The sequence below is a fragment of the Humulus lupulus genome, chromosome 7 (genome assembly GCF_963169125.1).
Source record: "Humulus lupulus chromosome 7, drHumLupu1.1, whole genome shotgun sequence".
NCBI classification, from domain to species: domain Eukaryota; kingdom Viridiplantae; phylum Streptophyta; class Magnoliopsida; order Rosales; family Cannabaceae; genus Humulus; species Humulus lupulus.
Window position 1 is genome coordinate 201645908 of NC_084799.1, and position 16278 is coordinate 201662185.

The 16278-nt window shown below is 43.3% G+C and overlaps 1 protein-coding gene across 1 annotated transcript; it reads left to right on the plus strand.

Annotated features, from left to right (window-relative positions):
* The first annotated feature begins 3235 nt into the window (after nucleotides 1-3235).
* Nucleotides 3236-4566, plus strand: LOC133792591 (uncharacterized). Its single transcript, XM_062230500.1, has 5 exons — nucleotides 3236-3374; nucleotides 3475-3536; nucleotides 3622-3738; nucleotides 3866-4009; nucleotides 4264-4566. The coding sequence occupies exons 1-5, from the start codon at nucleotides 3236-3238 to the stop codon at nucleotides 4564-4566; spliced, it is 765 nt and encodes a 254-aa protein (XP_062086484.1).
* The last annotated feature ends 11712 nt before the right edge of the window (nucleotides 4567-16278 follow it).

Here is a 16278-nt window from a genome sequence, read left to right on the forward strand (position 1 = left end):
CTCATTTCAATTAATAAATTAATTTAATTCAATATTATATATGAATTAGATAGATATTTTTATTTTTTTTAATCATAATTTTTAAAAGTAATAAAAAAAGTGAAAAAATGAGAAAGTTATTTTGGAACAATTTTAGAGTATCATATCATTTTTTTGGTGCTCTAGCCTGATCTTCATATAGGTGTCTCAACTTATTCTCACATTTCACATGCAACTCCAACAACGTTTGCCTATGCACAGATGCTATAGGCAAGTAAATCAACATAATAACTATCAATGAAAAAAGAGTCAATTTACGCTATCAATTTTCATAAAAAAAAATATTCATTCAAGCAAAACATCAGACACTTTAGGTACTAAAAACCAAATTACTCAAATTCCTAATGATACGGTGGCTGTCTTCATCCTTCCATTATCAAAATTTCTCATTGAATATTAACGAATTAATTCAACTATGTTTTTAAAAAAAATTAACCATTAACGTAATCTACGATCACAAACCCGATACTAATAAGGAATCAACAAAAAAAATTATATATGAATAAAAGGATTTACCAGAATCAGAAGAAGAATACCCAATCATTAGATTCCACACCCACAACTACTACCCTGATACGCACCACCCTATTATATTGGAGCAGCCCAATGATTCAGCTGTGGATAACCAAGAGCGCAATACTTCATCATTTGAAGAATGTTGGAATCTGCAGCTTCCAACTCCAAGAAACAAATTAATACACAAATAATGTTTATGGTATTTTTGCAATTAATTCATGCGTCCATGAAAAATGGTAAAATTAAAAAACAGAAAAGTTTAAGGCCCAGTCCAACCCAATAACGATTTCACAAGCAGAATACACATTGAGTTATCAACTCAGACTTTCATAAATCAATAAAACCCTTTATCTCAAGAACACGGGCACACACACAAGAATAGCAAAAAAAAATTAGGGCTAGAGTTTAAGAGAAAAACACACAGAGAGTGAGAGCCAAAACACCAAAAATTGATCTCGGAGTTCACCCCAGAACGATGGGCTACTTCTCCGTCAAGCTACCTTAGAGTGCTTGAGTATTCACTAATCACAACAGGTATTACACAGTATTGGCTTCAGATTTCGAATCACAGTATTTGATTGATAATCTGATCTTTGTAACTCTCTGACTTTTTTTTTCTTTTTCTCACTCTTTCTAACTCTGTTTCTGTTCTCTCTTTTGCATGTACAAAACAGCTGAGCTCCTTGGAGTTTCTCTCTCTAGACTCTCTCACTAGCTCAGCAAAGGAATGGAAGAATGAAGCTTCGTATCTGGTAGTCTCTCTCTGACCCGATCTTCCAAAATATATATAGATGTATATATTGAAGAGTTAGTTTAAGTTGCTGAGTTGTAATTTGTTAGGCTTTCTTGATTCTGTTGATTCTTATTGTAACTGAAAAACTGTTGAAGTTGTTCGAGTCTTTGTAAAGAGTCTTTAATGATATTTGGTCTAAGGACAAACTTGTAATTTCTGTTGTAATATGAACTGAGCTTATAAGGGGATTTACTTAACAAAGAAGACCCATCAAGTGAAGCAATTGTTGAGTCGATTACCCCAAACCCAGCTCGTGTGAGAAGGCCACCTGCGTGGATGAATGGCTATGTGGCTGGTATATTGGACTGGTAGCATCTTTTTGGCTTGATTTCTTTCTTTTTTGCAAGGGAAAACCATGACTGTTCTGTACTACTTTAAAGGATAATATATAAGCTTTGCATCTTCTATTATGATATTAATGAGAAAATGGGTAATGGTATCTTTTGACAAGCAACAAACGTGACACATAAAATAATCAAAGGAAAGAAAACTGACCAAAAAAGTAAGGTGAAGAAACTACACTACATCCAGGTTAATAAGAGTCAAATCAAATTACACAATCCACACTACTTCCCACCATGGCAAATTGTGGAAGTTACAGTTAGACACAAGCCATCTAACCTCAAAGCAATGTCTCTTAAGCGAGGAACTAAAGAGCATCTCATTAATTTGGACTTTTAAAAGATGGCAAAATAATCTGGCGGATCGGAGCCCCGACTCGATGGGATGCCCCTGATCCGAATATAACCAGGGCAATAATGGGGCGGGTCGAGATCTGATCCGACCTGCTACCAATTGAAGCGGGTCAGATCACGACCCGATCCGACCCGGTTGTTGTTGTTGTTTTTTTTTTTTGGTTTGTAATAAAGATTATTTTAAAAAAATAATAATTACTACCCCTATTTAGAATGATCCACGATCCAAATTTATATATATAAATAAGAAAAAATATATTTAAGAGAGATAGATGAGAAAATTGATGTTTTGCTTTGAAGTATATTAATTTTTTTTAATTTTAGTATTAAATATCATTTATAAAAAAATTTAAGCAGCTCATTTATGTCTAGTATGAAAGATTTCTTTGCCATTTATTTTTAAATTGTAACATATTTTAAAAAATTAGTCATTCTTTTATTAAAGAAAAAGAAAAAAAAAATCTTATCGGGTCGGGTCTAACCTGCTCCATCACATCCAGTGCGGGTCTGACCCTACTCACATCAAATGCCTTAATAGGGCGGGTTGGGTCGGGATATAAACTTAGCGGGTCGGGGTGGATCTTTAGCGGGGCAGGGCCGACCCGCCCCATTTACATCCCTATTTGAAATCATTTACTGGTAGTTTGTCAAAATGATCTTAGTACATGCAATGGAGTTTGTTATCTAAACCAAACAATAATTATTTCAGTTAAAATTTAACTTCTGCATAAAATTGGTTTAGGGGTCTATTTGATTATGCATAAATTCGGTTTAGGAATCTATATTTTAATGAGTGGTGCTATTTAGTACCTTAAGGTGTTCAACACCACATCAGGTGCATGATTGGTTAACAATATCCTATAATATTTATTAAATTCAAATGTGTGAGATCAGATATTAGATTACGCCAATACCAGAATGCTACATCAACGACACCCATTTACAATTCTAAAATAGGTTAGGAATGTTTGAGAGCATACTTCTATATAGTTCAAATTAATTTTAATTGGCGGGAAATCCCAAACCTATGTGTATATGTCACACCAATCCTGTCATGTTTTCTTTAACAAATATATCAGTTATTTTTTTCATTAATTTTTTTTACATAAAATTACTTCTATACACATATATTAACGTAAAAAGAAACAAGTACAAGAGATAACAGAATAACGTACGTAGGCAAGAAAAGAAAATGGATTCTGATGAGGAGGTCACGAGTAGGTTGAGACATGAACCAGAGGCTGTCCCTGACCCTGGCCCTAGCCATGGCCATGGCCCTGTCAAAGAAGAAGAGGCTGTCCCTAGAAGAGGTCAGCCAAAGCCAAACAAAAGTACGTACGTACATACGCATGAAATCTCTTTCATTTTCTTTCTCAATCTTTCCAAGAAAACCAAAGAAAATTATTATTAATTTTCTGGTTTTGTCACTAGGACAAAGACGTAGTCCTACCACTAATTCAACTCCTCATGAGATAACTGTGGATGTGGGTCAGGTAATTAATAAAGTTAATTTCTTTATCTATCTATCTATATATATATAATGATTATTTGATAATTTGTTTTTGTTATTATGTTTAGGATGTTGTGACTAAACTAAGAGAATGGGCTGTGAGTTCTGGATCATTAGAGATTCTTTCTGTTAATGGCAAAGTATCTTATGTAGCTCTTTTTAATCGAAGGAATGAACCTACTCGAGTATTTGAGGAGGCATGGTTCTTTATTATTTTCTTTTCTTTTTTTAATTTTATTAAGTCATCACAATATTTATTTTGTTCATACATCTGCATATAGATAATTTTCATTTTAATTTCTCTCTTTGCAGAGTTTTTATGAGATTCTATCTTTGTCTTGTCCAAAAGTCCAAGTTGGTAATGAAATAAAGTTCACCGTTTCATTATCTGATCCAACTACCGGAAATATTTTTATTGGACGTCCATTTGTACTACTAGCTTCCAGTCCTGTTAAGGTGAGATTTTCCCAAATGAAATGTTTTTGATATATAATATTCATCGTTGGAATTTTTGTTTTGTATATTACATTATAAAATCTTATAACTGACCAATGATTCATTTTCATTTAATTGTATATATGATGCAATATATTCACTGAAAAAAATATCAATAGTGGCTTGTGAGAATCAATGTTTTGGTGCTAATAAACACATAGACAAAATCCAACTGTTATTAAACCTAATCAAACTATTTTTAATATATATTTCAGATTAGTGTTGCGAGTTTCGGTTCACCAACCCTAATGTCCAACCCTAAGCCTAGTGTTACCAACACTGGACCTGCCCAAGACCTAGCCCCAATATCATTGGACGGAGAGGTGAAAGTCCAAAATTGGATTGAGCAATCGGCCCAATCACCTACAGGTCCAGAAGGGATCTCTGGTGATCACGATACCAGGGAAGGAGGAGAAGCAGAGCAACGGAACAACGATGAAGAACTTCCAGCGCGTGCTAGGAGGGTGCGCGTGAAACCAAGATGGCTCAAAGAGTTTGTTAGCATGGAGAGACTTTGAGGAGTACTTCACAATTACCTACCTTTTTGTTAGGTGATACTTTTTGCAATTTTACTTGAAATATAAGTACAAAAAAATGTAATAGAACAATTTTTTTTTATGTTGAATGAGAAGCTGAAAGGCATTTGGGAGATTGGTACTGTCTCGAAGAGTACGTTTCTTACTATCACCTAGCCAGCTCCGCACCACCACCAGACCAACAACACTAAGAGCATCTTATATTGTTTTGTACGTGATTTTCTTGGTTTGAATCTTATTTCAAGTCTTACAATAACCGACTTGGTCTTGGTTTGAATTTTGTTAAACTAAGCTTACACATAGAAAGCAATGTTATAATACCATTTTTTAATCTTCAGGTTAACTATTGATATACGTGCATGTTTAATGGAAACTTAACATTAATTGTTAGCTATTTTCTTAGTTATATATAGTTGAACTGAGTAATTAGTTGCTTGTTTTCTAAGAAGAATTAACACAATAATGAACTTTCAAGAAAAATCAGAGATGAGTTAAAAGCCTGTGAGATTAGCCACCACGAGTCCCACATGGAAAATGAAGGTAAGAACGAAAAAATAGTATATGATAGCTTACAAAATATTGTCAACGTCGGGCTTATCAACTTTCACAAGAATATTGCTAAGTGGCAAACACCAAATTATATCACAAACAAAAATACTACAAAAAATTATTATTATATTAATATTAATCATAAATAAAAGTAATTTACTTGCTATTTTGGTATTTTTTTCTTCCATTTTAATAAAATAAGAATTAAAATTTCTATCAAATATATTATTTAGAATTCATATTTAAGTAATCGTTTTAGTAAAAAAAAAAAAAATCAGTGGAAGAAAAAAGTTAACGATTTAGTTCATATATCCATATATGTAAATTTCATATGTAAATTTCTTTCTATAAAATTATACATATGAGTTTGAATTTATATATATTATATATTACCCCAAATTCACAATTTTAATCCCAATCCAAACACAACCCAGTAATGAAAATATACTTCGGACATGATGCAAAGCTTCTTAAAATTCACAATAAATATTAATTTATTTTTTATTCTTTGTGTTTGATTACCAATATATATTACATAGTTATATTAATCAAATTAAATAAGTATTAATGGAGAAATACTATAGGGTATTAGTGGAGCCCAACACCACGTAAAAATAGTGTACCGTACGTTATTGATATAATCCAATATTATGATTCATATACAATTTAATTTAATAACTAATATTGAGTATTGCTAATAACCAATCGTAAGAAGTATTTTTTATGTGGTGTTGAACACATTAATGTGCCAAATAACAAGATTTGAACGAGATAAGAAGGTTTGAAAAAATATTTCAATAATAGTTTAGAAATAATTTTATTTGGTGCTAAATCCAAAACCTATATCCCACCAATCATGTCATGTTTTCTTTAACAATTATAATAACAATAAAGTAATAATTTTTAGGGAAGTTCTACACCTACATTTTTAGGTGTATAGTGTACCTTGTTCGTGTTTTTGGTATCTAAATGATTTTTGGTATAATTTTTTTATGACTATATATATATTATAGTTATTTAGATCATTCTGCAAATTTTTAGAAAATTCTAATAATTTACAGTACTGAAAACAGAGTTTAAACATGTTATTTTTCACGCGCATAAAAAAATAGTCACACGTGCAACAAATTATTTGAACACCGTAACTTATTCAGAATTTTTCGAAAAATTTACATAATGCTCTAAATAATTACAAAAAATTCATAAAAAAAACTGTGCCAAAAGCACTATAGAATTTTTAATATATAAAAACATATTTTAAAAACTCAGGCTTTATGAATAAATATATATATATATATATATAATTGAAAATAAAAACACAATTCACACTCTTGGGCATTGAATGGTAGAGAGTCACAAAGAATTGATAACGTAAAGAAGAACAGAAAATGGCCTCTGATAAGGAGATATACAAAGAGATATAATAAGTGTGTAGATAATGAAAATTCTTTGTTTTAAGAGTTTTTTATTTTTTTAATGTTAACTTTAACGTAATATTATTATATTTAACAGAATATTTTTATATTTAACGGTAGTTTGTAAACACTTAAATTTAAATAAAATAAAATAAATAATTAAAAAATTAAAATAAGATATTTTTGAGATATTTTACAATAATAATTATTTAAAAATAATAAATAATTATTCAAATTAAAATATGATAATTTTCAGATATTTTATAATGATAATTATTTAAAAATAATAAATAATTAAACAAATTAAAATATGATATTTTTAGAGATATTTTAATAATAATTATTAAAAATAATAAAATCATAAGTTTTATAACTTAAATAAAATTTAATTAAACTTAAATTTACTTATTAGAATAATATCATATTAAAAATATAATATAATTTATTATGAATTATCAATATTTAAAAAAAAAACGAGGATGAAACTTAAATTTAAAATCTACGTATATGTTATCCCCATTTCCTGCATTGGCTCGGGGCCTTCGTCTTAGCCCGCTGTCAGAGGGCCAACTCAGCACATGGGCCCGGCCCAAGGTCTCTTGGTATGGAGAGTGCCCAAGGGGACAGGTATGAACTGGGGACTCAAGACTGGGCCCATTTGAGGGGTCCGGGATGTCCCTCCGGGTCCGTCCTCAGCGAGGATAGTCCGGGCGATGCCCAGAGCGCTCGGACCATCGCAGCTACGCGTCCTGGTCCCAGACCCTGATACGGTCCGGGCCCGTGGTAAATGGAGCGGGACAACGGTAAAGGGACCTGGATCACCTCACCCCCGGTCGAAGGGGCCAAGCGTCCAGGACCCTGAAGCCGCCTCATTCCGCTTGGGCGTTGTCCCCACTTTTTGCCTCCAGAAAAGGTCACCTCGGAATTGCACGCTGATGTGTCAGGACTGCGCAGCCAAGTACTCTGACTGGCCTTGTCTCCTAAATCTGCCTCGTGACTCGAAGTGATCAGACCCAAAGCGCCGTTTTGTCGGGCGAGACGTAGTTCTAAGGTCAACCTATTGGGCCTTAGCTGGTTTGAATTTCGTGTATTTTGTATATTTTTGTATTGGGCCTCCACTAGAAAGGCCGCTTGTATCCGTTTCCCCGATGGGCCTGGGTCTGATCCGGCCCAGACCCGGTATTCCCATCAGCTTATAAATATAAGCTACAGAGCACGGTGAACTCTCTCTCGAATTCACGAAAAAGACAGAAACTCTGTCAAGATATTGAGAGAAAACTCCATTGTAAAAGCTTCTTCAAGCTCTAATAATATAGACTCGTGGAATAAGGCTAGTTAACGCCCCAACCACGTAAAAACCCCGTGTCAATCTTCTATTTTCATTATTATTATCAGTAAATATTACTCATTAATAGAGTTGCCGAAAATCTCGGTTAACAGTTTGGTGCTTTCGTTGAGAGCTAAAGGAAGCTAGCGCCAACGTCAGGCCTTTACTACGATGGTGAACACACGACACACCACCTTCGACCCTACCAATCCCGAGCAAGGCAACGGAGACCCGCTGCCTTCTCAGCATATTCCTCAGGACCTGCCTGAGGGCGTGCCTCCTCAGACATCTCACCAAGATGAGTCGCAAGACTACGAGGGTGGGACAGAATACAAAGTGGAAACGAGGAAGAGTATTATGAGGAGGAAAATGAGGGGGAGTACCACGACGAAGCTGCGGATCCCATGACCCCCTGCGACGATCAACAGGACTTGGAGGTGACTAGACTAAGGCAACAAGTCCTGGATCAGGAAGCCAGGATCGTTGAGCAGGCGGAGGCGTATCACCGGATGCAAGAGTCCCTCCGAGCCCTGCAGACGCTCATGGCCGCACAGGGTCCGACAGCCAACCCTACAGCTGGCTCGCTTCCAGAAACGCTGCGACCCGCTCCCCAAGAGCAAGTTGGGGCCCCCAGAGGTACCAGCCCGGTTCGTCCCCCGGAGTCTTTTTCCGAACCGGCTCCGGGAGTCCCGAACAAGGAGCGACGAAAGACCCGGGAGAAGACCACTCCCGTCGAAAAAGCCGGGGCACGTTCACGGCCGTTACCAAGGAAAGAGAAGGTGCGCCCCATCCCAAGACGAGGCCACCCGATCGATCCGCAGGGGACGCGACCACGGAATGGGCAGCCCCGACACGTCCAAGGGCCAAACGGACGGGAAAGGTTTTTGCACCCAAGTGCCTCGGTCAACAAGAACCGTCGAGAACGGCCTCGCCGCGAGGATCATCACGCTCTCAGTTCAGGGGACGACACATCCCGGATAGATTTACGCGATGGACTGAACGCTCAGAAAGAGCAGGCCCGCAAGGAAAAAATCCTCCCTCGAGACGGCGACCTCTGGAACGACATCAACCACAGGAGGAACGAGAGAATCCCCCTGGAGGATAGCACGACCCAGCTGCTCATGGAGCATATGGCCGCATTAAAAAAGGTCACTGATCGCCTGGTCCGCAAGCAGGAAGGCGCAGACACTGACTCCGACGAAGAGGATAAAGAGCCTTGCGCGAGGCACATCCTGGACGCCGTACTGCCCAAGGGGTTCAAGATGCCGAGCCTCACCGCCTTTACTGGAAATACCGATCCTAGGGATCATCTGTCCCGGTACAACCGACTCATGACAGTGGCTCACGTCAGCGACGATGGAAAATGCCTCTGCTTCTCCATCACTTTGGGCGATCCTGCCGAAGAGTGGTGGAAAAGGCTTAAACCGGGGTCCATCCAATCCTGGTCCGGGCTGCAGTCAGCATTTCGGAAGCAGTTCGTGGCCGCCATGAGGATGGACATGCAAATCAGCGCCCTCGCCAATATTAAGCAACTACCCGCGGAGACATTGAGAGCCTACATCCAGCGCTTTACTGAAGAAGCCTCCAAGACAAAAGTCGATGACGGACAGCGCCTGGTGGCACTGCAGTCCGGGATCCGGGCCGGATCACCCCTTTGGGATGACATGCAACGCAGCAAAGCCGCCACCTTGGAAGAATTCATCAGGAGGGCCCAAGGATTCATCAACTGGGAGGAAGCTCAGATCCAGGCTTTCGGATGGCCCCCAGCTCCTCACCCCATCTCCCAGACGATTCCGGGATGTGCGGGACAGTTCCCGGCACAGCCCTACGCCACGCCCCCCATTGCCCCGGGATCGAGCGTTACGCCCGGCATCGAGCGTTACGCCCGGCATCAGTTACACCCCTACAGTATACGGCCCTGCCACATTGGGGTACGCCCTGGCCCACTCGACCCACTTCTCTGGTTATGGCGTCGCACCGGCAGACCACAATATGGGAGTGACTGAGGCAAGCGTGAATCCCTCCCGGGGGAAGCGGTCAGGCAGGGGCCAGAACCGGTCCGAGCTAGCCAAAAAGGGGAAGAGGGGCTACGGGCCCCAGTATTCGGAATACACCAACCTGGTGGACACCCGAGAAAACATATATTTGGCGACAGAAAGGGCGGTCCACTACCGGAAGCCTAGCACCATGTTTAAGGGGGGAAGGAATCCGAGAGACACCAGCAAAAGGTGTGCCTATCACAAAGACGTGGGCCACACCACCGATGAGTGTCGGCAGCTCAAAGATGAGATTGAAAATCTCATCAAGCTGGGGCACCTCCACCAGTGGGTAAGAATGCCCGTGGGAGTCCCGGGCGTGTCAGCAAGCCCCGGGCAATCCACGGCCCCGATAACGACTCGGGCATTCCCACCCCAGGGAGGGTATGCATAGGGACCTCCAGCGCAAGCCCCTCAGGGAGCCCTCGCGTTGCAGGTTCCCGGCCCCGGAATGCCCTATCCCTCCGAGGCAGCACCCCCTCGAGTGGACGGACATGTGGTGACCATCTTGGGCGGACCTCACTTAGGAGGACCTTCGAGGAATGACCAAAAGCGCTATCTGAGCGAGCTGGACCACGACCAGGAAGTTTGCGCCCTTGTCCAGGCTCCGGCTCAGCGCCCTAAACTGATGAACCTCCCCATCACCTTCACGGAGGACGACGCCCGCAACGTCCATTTCCCGCACCATGACCCGCTGGTCATAGATGGACAAATCGCTAACAAGTTAGTGTCCCGCGTGCTGGTGGATGACGGAAGCTCCGTCAACCTGTTGTTCAAAGCTGCCTTCGCCGCCATTGGCTTGACGGAATCAGACCTGGCGTCCTGCCCGACCCAAATTTACGGCTTCAATGGAGATGCGCTTCTTCCGATAGGAAAGATCCAGCTGCCGGTTACACTAGGGAGTGAATTGCAGCACTCGTTCAAATTCTGCACCTTCGTTGTGGTGGATTACCCCACCGCTTACAACGTCATCTTTGGCCGGCCTGCGTTGGTCGAGTTCGGGGCCATCACCTCCATCCGCCACCTTTGCATGAAATTCCCATGCGACAACGGAGGGGTAGGAACTGTCCGGGGAGACCAAAAGAGCGCCCGGAAGTGTTACCATGTCTCCGCCCAGCCCATATACATGGTCCGGGAGGAGCGCGTCGAACAAGCTCCCCTCCCTCCTACTGAGCGAGCGGTCCAGGAAGAGGATGATCTGGACCCGCGGATAGGGGACGATCGCGTCCTGGAACCAATGGATGAAATAGAAGAGGTATGCATCAGCGAAACCGACCCGGCCAGGATCATCCAAGTAGGAAAGAGCCTGCCGGCAGATATTCGGGCCGCCATTATCGCCCAAGTCCAGGAAAACCAGGACCTTCTGGCCTGGTCCCACTCCAATATGACCAGGATCGATTGCAATATCATCTGCCACGCGTTAAGTATTGACCCAAACGTGACCCCGGTCCGCCAGAAGCGCAGATCTTTGGGGACGGAGAGGGCCGAGGCCCTCAAGCTGGAGGTGGAGAAGTTGTCTTCCATCAACTTCATACGCGAGGCTGTGTACCCCGTGTGGTTGGCCAATCCCGTCTTGGTGCCGAAACCGAACGGGACCTGGAGAACATGCATTGACTTCACGGACCTCAACAAAGCTTGTCTGAAAGACTGTTTCCCGCTCTCGACCAAATGGTGGATGCCACGTCTGGGTACGAGATCTTGAGTTTCATGGATGCTTACTCCGGTTACAATCAGATCTCTATGCACGTGGCGGATCAGGAGCATACCAGTTTCCAAACCGACAAGGGCATCTACTGCTATATAGTCATGCCTTTCGGGCTCAAAAATGCCGGAGCAACGTACCAAAGGATCGTCAATCGAATGTTTCGGGCCCAGCTGGGGCGAAACATGGAGGTATACATCGACAATATGCTAGTTAAGTCCAAGACGTCCCGGAACCATTCGGACGACTTGGCGGAAGCTTTCGCAGTAATTCGAAAGTACGGGATGAAGCTGAACCCTAAAAAGTGCACCTTCGGCGTGGCTTCTGGGAAGTTCCTGGGCTTCATAGTGAGCTTTCAAGGAATAGAAGCCAACCCATAGAAAATCAAGGAACTAATCGACATGGCCTCACCCCATAAGTACAAGGACGTGCAATGCCTGACGGGGCGAGTGGCCGCCTTGAGCCGTTTCGTTTCTAAAGCCATAGATAAGTGCGTCCCTTTCTTCAACGTCCTTCGAGGAAGCCAGCGTTTCGAGTGGTTGCCCGAATGCGAAGAGGCCTTCCGGAAGCTGAAATAACACCTGGCCAAAGCCCCCATCCTGGCGAAACCAGTAGAAGGAGAGCCTTTGTGTCTATACCTGGCCGTGACCAAGCACGTTATCAGCGCCGCGTTGGTGCGAGAGGAAGAAAGGACACAACTCCCGGTATACTATATGAGCAAGCGGTTACTATACGCCGAGTCTCGATACCCGTTGATCGAAAAGCTGACTTTCTGCCTGTTGATGGCATCCCGGAAGCTTCGAACTTACTTCTAGGCTCACGCCATAAAGGTCTTAACCTACCATCCCCTGCGACAGGTGTTGCAGAAACCCGAGTCGTCGGGGAGACTCCTGAAATGGGCAATGGAGCTGAGCTAGTTTGATATATCTTACGTGCCCCGAGTGTCCATTAAGGGACAGGCCCTGGCCGATTTCATCGTCGAATGTTCAGGGATTCCCCTAGAAGAGAATAGCCCCGAAGCCCCCGCGGCGCCCGTTTGGAGAATCTTCGTGGATGGAGCCTCGAACGAGAATGGGGCTGGCGCCGGGATCATCTTGGTGTCACCACAGGGGCACCAGCTAAAAAATTCCCTCCATTTCCAGTTCAAAGCATCGAACAATGAGGCGGAGCATGAAGCTGTCCTAGCCGGTTTACGCCTGGTCCGGGAGGTAGGGGCGGTGAACGTCGAAATTTACAGCGATTCCCAGCTAGTCGTCAGACAAATCTTAGGGGAGTATCAGACCAAGGGGGAGAGAATGGCGGTATACGTGACTCAGACAAGGGAAATGCTCCAAACGTTCGTAGCGCATTCCATCCGCCAGATCCCCCGGGAGCAAAATGTCTTCACGGATACACTAGCAAAGCTGGCGACTGACACAGAGACCGAGCTGGCCGGGCTGGTCCCCGTCAACCATCTCCCCGTCCCGAGCATCAGGGCCCCCACCGTCCACTCCGTAGACCACTCCGCATCATGGATGGGACCGCTGATCCGATACCTATCCACCGGGGAAGTTCCAGACGACCGAGCCGCGGCCAGGAAGCTTTTGTACCAGGCCCACCAGTACGTCATGATGGACGGAAAACTCTACCGCCGGGGACTATCTATGCTTTACCTCAGATGCGTGTCTGGAACTGAGCTGAGTGCCGTCATGCATGAGGTCCATGAGGGATTTTGCGGAGATCACACGGCCGGGCCCAGTCTGTCCAAGAAGATCTTGCGCCAAGGATACTTCTGGCCCACCATGAAGAAAGACTGCATAGACTACGTCCGCAAGTGCGAACAGTGCCAGAGGTACGCAAAGATCCCCCGGGCCCCCCCGACAGAGATAACCTTGATGAACAGTCCCTGGCCTTTCGCAGTGTGGGGGATCGATTTGGTGGGATCCCTCCCGACCGGGAAGGGAGGGGTAAAGTACGCCATTGTGGCTGTGGACTACTACACAAAGTGGGTTGAGGCCGAGCCCATGAACACGATCACTTCCAAAAAAGGCCTTAGATTTCGTCATCAACAACATAGTGTGTCGGTATGGCCTCCCCTACAAAATTGTGTCCGACAACGGGAAGCAGTTCGACAGCGCCCACTTCACGGATTTTTGCGAGAGACACGGTATAGTGAAGAGCTTCTCCGCGGTTTCCAGGCCTCAGGCAAACGGGCAGGCAGAAGCCGTGAACAAAATCCTAAAAGGGACGCTTAAGAAAAAGCTCCAAGCCTGTAAGAGCAAATGGCCCGAGGAACTCTCCCACTGTAATCAGTAAGGAGGGGATTACAGTGGATCCATCAAAGATTGAAGCGGTCAGAGATTGGCCAAGGCCAAAGAATGCTTCTGAGATTAGGAGTTTCCTTGGATTGGCAGGGTATTACAGACGTTTTGTGGAGGGGTTCTCAAAGATTACTACTTCGTTGACTGAATTGACACGCAAGGGTCAGAAGTTTGTGTGGTCAGACAAATGTGAGAACAACTTCCAAGAGTTGAAACAGAGGTTGATTACAGCTCCAGTTCTGAGTCTTCCTACAGACCAGGAGAAGTTTGTGATATACTGCGATGCTTCTCATCAGGGATTGGGCTGTGTTTTGATGCAATCGAAGAGAGTTATAGCTTATGCTTCTCGCCAACTGAAGGAGTATGAGAAGAGGTATCCTACCCATGACTTAGAGTTGGCAGCGGTGGTTTTTGCTTTAAAGATATGGAGGCACTATCTCTATGGAGAGAAGTGTGAGATTTATACAGACCACAAGAGCCTGAAGTACTTCTTCACCCAGAAGGACTTGAACATGAGACAAAGGCGTTGGCTGGAATTAGTGAAAGATTATGATTGTGAGATTTTGTATCACCCAGGGAAAGCCAACGTGGTAGCTGATGCTTTAAGTCGGAAGGGTCCGGGACAGATTCATGGTGTTAGACTGATAGCCAGAGAGTTAGCTGATGATATGACCAGAGCTGGTATAGAGTTGCTGGTGGGCCAGTTGGCCAATGTTACGCTACAGTCTACGCTGCTAGAGAGGATTAAAGAGGGTCAGTTGAGTGATCCACAGCTAATCAAGATTAGAGAGGATGTCTTGGCTGGAGCATCCAGGGATTATACAGTGTCTGATTTGGGGTTATTGAGATACAAGGGACGGATATGTGTTCCATTAGACACTGCGTTGAGGCGGGAGATTCTGGATGAATCTCATACTACACCTTACTCTTTGCATCCAGGCACCACGAAGATGTACCAGGATGTAAGATCATTGTATTGGTGGCCAGGGATGAAGAGAGATGTAGTAGAATATGTGGCTAAGTGCTTGACATGTCAGCAGGTCAAGGCTGAGCATCAGAGGCCGGCGGGGTTACTGCAGCCTCTGGATATCCCAGAGTGGAAGTGGGAAGACATCACAATGGACTTTGTGGTGGGCTTGCCCAGGACAGTTGGTCAGCACGATTCCATTTGGGTGATAGTGGATCGCTATACCAAGTCAGCTCACTTTCTACCGGTGAGGACTACCTATACTGTTGACCAGTATGCAGATCTCTATGTGAGAGAGATCGTGCGCCTCCATGGAGCTCCTAGGTCGATCGTGTCTGATCGGGACCCTACGTTCACTTCCAAGTTTTGGAAGAGTTTACAGACAGCCATGGGTACACAACTGAAGTTCAGTACAGCTTATCATCCTCAGACAGATGGGCAATCTGAGAGGACGATCCAGATACTGGAAGACATGCTGCGAGCATGTGTGCTAGACTTCGGTGGATCATGGAGTAAGTATCTGCCTTTGATAGAGTTCTCCTATAATAACAGTTATCAGTCTACCATTGGAGTTGCACCTTATGAGATGCTATATGGTAGGAAGTGTAGATCTCCCATTCACTGGGATGAGACAGGTGAAAGGAAATACTTAGGTCCTGAGGCGGTTCAGAGGACCAGTGAGGCTATTGATAAGATTAGAGCTCGGATGCTTACTTCTCAGAGCAGACAGAAGAGCTATGCAGATCCCAAGCGTAGGAACGTGGAGTTCCAGGTAGGAGACTATGTCTTCCTTAGGGTCTCGCCATGGAAAGGGTTGAGAAGGTTTGGGAAGAAAGGCAAGCTGAGTCCCAGGTTTGTAGGTCCATTTGAGATCTTGGAGAGGATTGGTCAAGTGGCTTACAGGCTAGCTTTGCCTCCGGCGTTGTCGGCCGTGCATAATGTGTTTCATGTATCCGCTCTTCGGAGGTATGTATCTGATGAGAGACATGTTTTGAGTTATGAGGATCTGGAGCTTGAGCCAGATCTCTCCTTTGAGGAGCAGCCTGTTCAGATACTTGATCAAAAGGATAAAGTCCTCAGGAATAAGACGATACCTTTAGTTAAGGTATTGTGGAGGAACAGCAAGGTCGAGGAGGCGACCTGGGAGCTGGAGTCTGATATGCGGAGTCAGTATCCCGAGCTGTTCAGGTAAATTTCGAGGACGAAATTTCTGTAAGGAGGGGATAGTTGTAATGCCCCGGATTCCCTATTATGGTTAATGGCTGGATTAGTAGGCCGGGAGGGCCATAACTGCTTAATTATGCCATTAAATGTGTTTATGCATGTTTATGAGAATTATATTATAATATAATGTTAAATGCATGCATGTGAGTCCATATTTGTTTACAGGGGTATTAT